The sequence below is a fragment of the Chenopodium album genome, chromosome 12, assembly GCF_948465745.1.
Source record: "Chenopodium album chromosome 12, dcCheAlbu1.1, whole genome shotgun sequence".
Lineage (NCBI taxonomy): Eukaryota > Viridiplantae > Streptophyta > Magnoliopsida > Caryophyllales > Amaranthaceae > Chenopodium > Chenopodium album.
This window is the reverse complement of record NC_137845.1, coordinates 30148868-30152111: the sequence shown is the minus strand read 5'-3', so window position 1 is coordinate 30152111 and position 3244 is coordinate 30148868. Positions and strand designations below refer to the sequence as shown.

General features: G+C 33.4%; 1 protein-coding gene across 1 annotated transcript; it reads right to left on the bottom strand.

Annotated features, from left to right (window-relative positions):
• Positions 1 to 286: 286 nt before the first annotated feature.
• Positions 287 to 2988, bottom strand: LOC145572293 (receptor-like cytosolic serine/threonine-protein kinase RBK2). The gene is made up of 8 exons (XM_081631286.1): positions 2895 to 2988; positions 2423 to 2798; positions 2041 to 2292; positions 1801 to 1955; positions 1620 to 1699; positions 1350 to 1485; positions 1105 to 1254; positions 287 to 521 (listed from the first exon to the last, which is right to left on the bottom strand). The coding sequence occupies exons 2-8, from the start codon at positions 2784 to 2786 to the stop codon at positions 417 to 419; spliced, it is 1242 nt and encodes a 413-aa protein (XP_081487412.1). The 5' UTR covers positions 2787 to 2798; positions 2895 to 2988; the 3' UTR covers positions 287 to 416.
• Positions 2989 to 3244: the final 256 nt, after the last annotated feature.

The following is a 3244-nucleotide window of genomic DNA, read 5'->3' as shown; positions in this document are numbered from 1 at the left end:
GGGTAATTGATAGCATTTACATACTATAAATAAAAAATGAACAAGGCAACTGTGTTGATTTTCAACTTTTGCTATTCTTCTCCTATCTTACAAACTGTACATCTTACAAAGCCTGATAACTAAGTTCTTCCGATAGTTCATACTATTTTACGCTGCAACTACAATATTTTGTTTGTATTCTTGTATGGTAAGTCGCGATTACAGTTTCTTGCAATCTAGCTGATGTAATCAGGCATTGAGACTCTTGTATAACACTGATGAATTGAAGATCAACGGATCGAGCTAATCCAAAACTAACAGACTGCCTGTTGATACTTGGTGACAAAAAACAGTACGTATAGATGAGTTTAGCAAAATCTTTTGGTTGCTGTCTAAACCTATGTACTAAAAAAGCCGTTGCTCTGAATCTGTACATTTTATGCTTCAGTAATCTCTTCACAATACATCTTCCAAAATGTTGATTTTTTATATTTCTTCATGGACTCCATGCTGCTAAGATTTCCTTTTAGAAGCTGTAAAGCCTGAAGAGAGAAGATCAATGGAATAGAGTACGAGTTAAAGTCCCTCACAACCATCCGACACTAATCAAGATTCACTATGATTTCACTAATGCTTGGGGGTATGTTTGGACTTGGGATCTCGGAAATTTAACAATAATCTTGACAATTTGTTTCAAACATATCAAAGAAACAATAGTACTAAAAGTTGACTATTATCTCCGGATAGAGGGAGTAAGTTACAAGCTCATCATGTGTCTGAGTGCCAACAATGATGCGTATATTATCACACATTTATACAATTGTACTTAGTTCTCATAATCATAATTTCTTGTCTTTAACATCACCTTTCGTATTTGCATCATTTGGAGTAAGTTTCAAGCTCATCATGTATCTATGAGTGCCAACCTAACTGCCAATAATGATGCATATATTATTGTACTCTGATACAATTGTACTTAGTTTCAGCAATTATAATTTCTTGTCTTTAGCATCAACTTTCCTCATTGCATCATTTTGCTTTTGTCACTTTTTAAAATTCTTATTTCCTTTTCTAAATTGATTATGTCATGAAAGTTCCAGAGTCTGAAAATACAACAAATAGTACCTGATTCATCTGAGGTCGTCTAATTGAAGAGCGTTGTACACACAAGGCAGCAGCTAAAAGCATAAGCTTCATCTGTTTTGAGTTGAAGCGGTTATCTAGAGCAGGATCAATAAGCTCTCTGATGTTATTCTTTCTTAATAACGGTTTGGCCTAGAACAACAGAACAACGAATGTAAAGAGCATCAGTTGATCAGTCTATACTTTACTACTAGTGAACTGAAGTTCAAGTAAATGACAGGGCTTACCCACAACACAAGGCTTTGCTGTGAGCAATCAAGAGCACGGCGACCAGTAATTAGCTCCAACAATAGCACCCCGTATGCAAAAACATCTGTTTTTTCATCAACTATGCCATGCATCATGAATTCAGGTGCAAGATAGCTGTACAAATAGATATCAGGAAATAAATTAACTAAACCACATTAGATGGAATAATTATGCAATAGATGATAAATTAAATAAACTTTATAAATTATAGTTGATACAAATGAACTCAAACAGCCTATTCACTATACCCAAAAGTTCCTTCAAATTTCAGAACAATGTGATGAGTCCATTTATCTGGTAGCCATTTCGCAAGCCCAAAATCACAAATCTGCAACAACGTCATGCTTATTTAGACCAACATAATTCTACCCTGACAAGAAAACACAAAATCACACTAGAATTTGTACCATCTGGGAAGCATATGTATACCTGGGGTTCAAAGTCTTTTCTGAGCAAAATATTTGCTGCTTTGATATCTCTATGAATGATTCGCCGTTGACAACCATAATGCAGGTACATTAGTCCCTCAGCAATCCCTAATGCAATCTTATACCTAGCACTCCAATTCAATTTCCCCTTTGAACCTATCATATAAATTACCCTTTAATCAAAACACAAATAAAAACACACAATTATTAAACATGTAAAAACACAATGATTAGGACAAACCATGTAACAATGACGCTAAACTGCCAAGATGTGAATATTCAAGAACAAGATGCATTCCTCCTTCAACGCAATAACCAATCAACTTCGTCGTATTAGGGTGGCTAACATGAGCCATTATCCCTAGCTCAGTCAAAAAATCCGCGATCCTTTCTTCATGTGTGCCTCGAGCAAGTCGTTTAACAGCAACAACTTGCCCATCACTCAATACTCCTTTAAAAACTTCAGCATATCCACCCTTCCCAATGAAATTCTCTACACAATTACAACTGAACAAATTTCAAAAACATACTTGCATATGACAGTATAACACACATAAAAAAAAAAAAAAAAAAAAAAAAAAAAAAAAAAAAAAAACCCTTATATTTTAACTCGTTAATTAAACCTTGGCTAAAATTTTTGGTTGCCAATTGCAGCTCAAAAAGAGTGAAATTCCTAGAAGGTGAATCAGCATTGCCAAAATAACACTTGTTTGACATCGAAAACGTCGAACTCGAATTCGAATTCTCTCTCATACTATTACTTCTCAACCCTGATAACTTGGGTACATTCAGAGACCCCAATGCAGGTAATTGCTTCTTGGATTTAGACCTTAACAAGTCCATAAAACTGCGAAAACGAGAACCCGTTTTCGGGTTTTTCTGGGTTTCATTTGCATCGTTGGATGAATTTGTATCAGATTCTACACTTCGAAAATAGTCCTCTAGAACACCAACGGGGGAATTGGAATCCTGCCCTGTTTTTTCCATTTATTGGTTCAACTGAAACCAATATTATCAAAGTTTTATCAGTAATTGAGTTGAGAAATACTGAAATACAGATTGAAATTAAAAATATGAAGAATATAGTAAATTTACCTTGGAATGAAACAGATTTTCAATGAAAGTGAGATCAAACCTACTACTTTGAAATTCAATGTGGTGGGGTACTGAAAATTGAAGAAAAGTTAAGATTATTGGTAGAGTAAAATTTAGACAATTTAATATGAATAAAACAAACAAATCAACAATATATAACAACGTAATAAGTAATTTTCAAAATTTTATGCAAGATAGGAAATGTTATTCAAAAAAAAAAAAAAAAAAAAAAAAAAAAAAAAAAAAAAAAAAAGAACCAATTTTTTTATTAAACCAAAAAAAAGTACAAGAAAAAATGGCACTGTATCTTGTACAAAGTACTAAATGGTTTAGATTAACGTTAAAAACAA

Coding starts and splice junctions, on each gene's coding strand:
- LOC145572293 (XM_081631286.1), bottom strand. CDS start 2,786: ATGGAAAAAACAGGGCAGGATTCCAATTCCCCCGTTGGTGTTCTAGAG. Junction 1,956..2,040: donor TTTAGCGTCATTGTTACATG/GTTTGTCCTAAT, acceptor TTTATATGATAG/GTTCAAAGGGGAAATTGAAT. Junction 1,486..1,619: donor AAATTTGAAGGAACTTTTGG/GTATAGTGAATA, acceptor CTATTTGTACAG/CTATCTTGCACCTGAATTCA.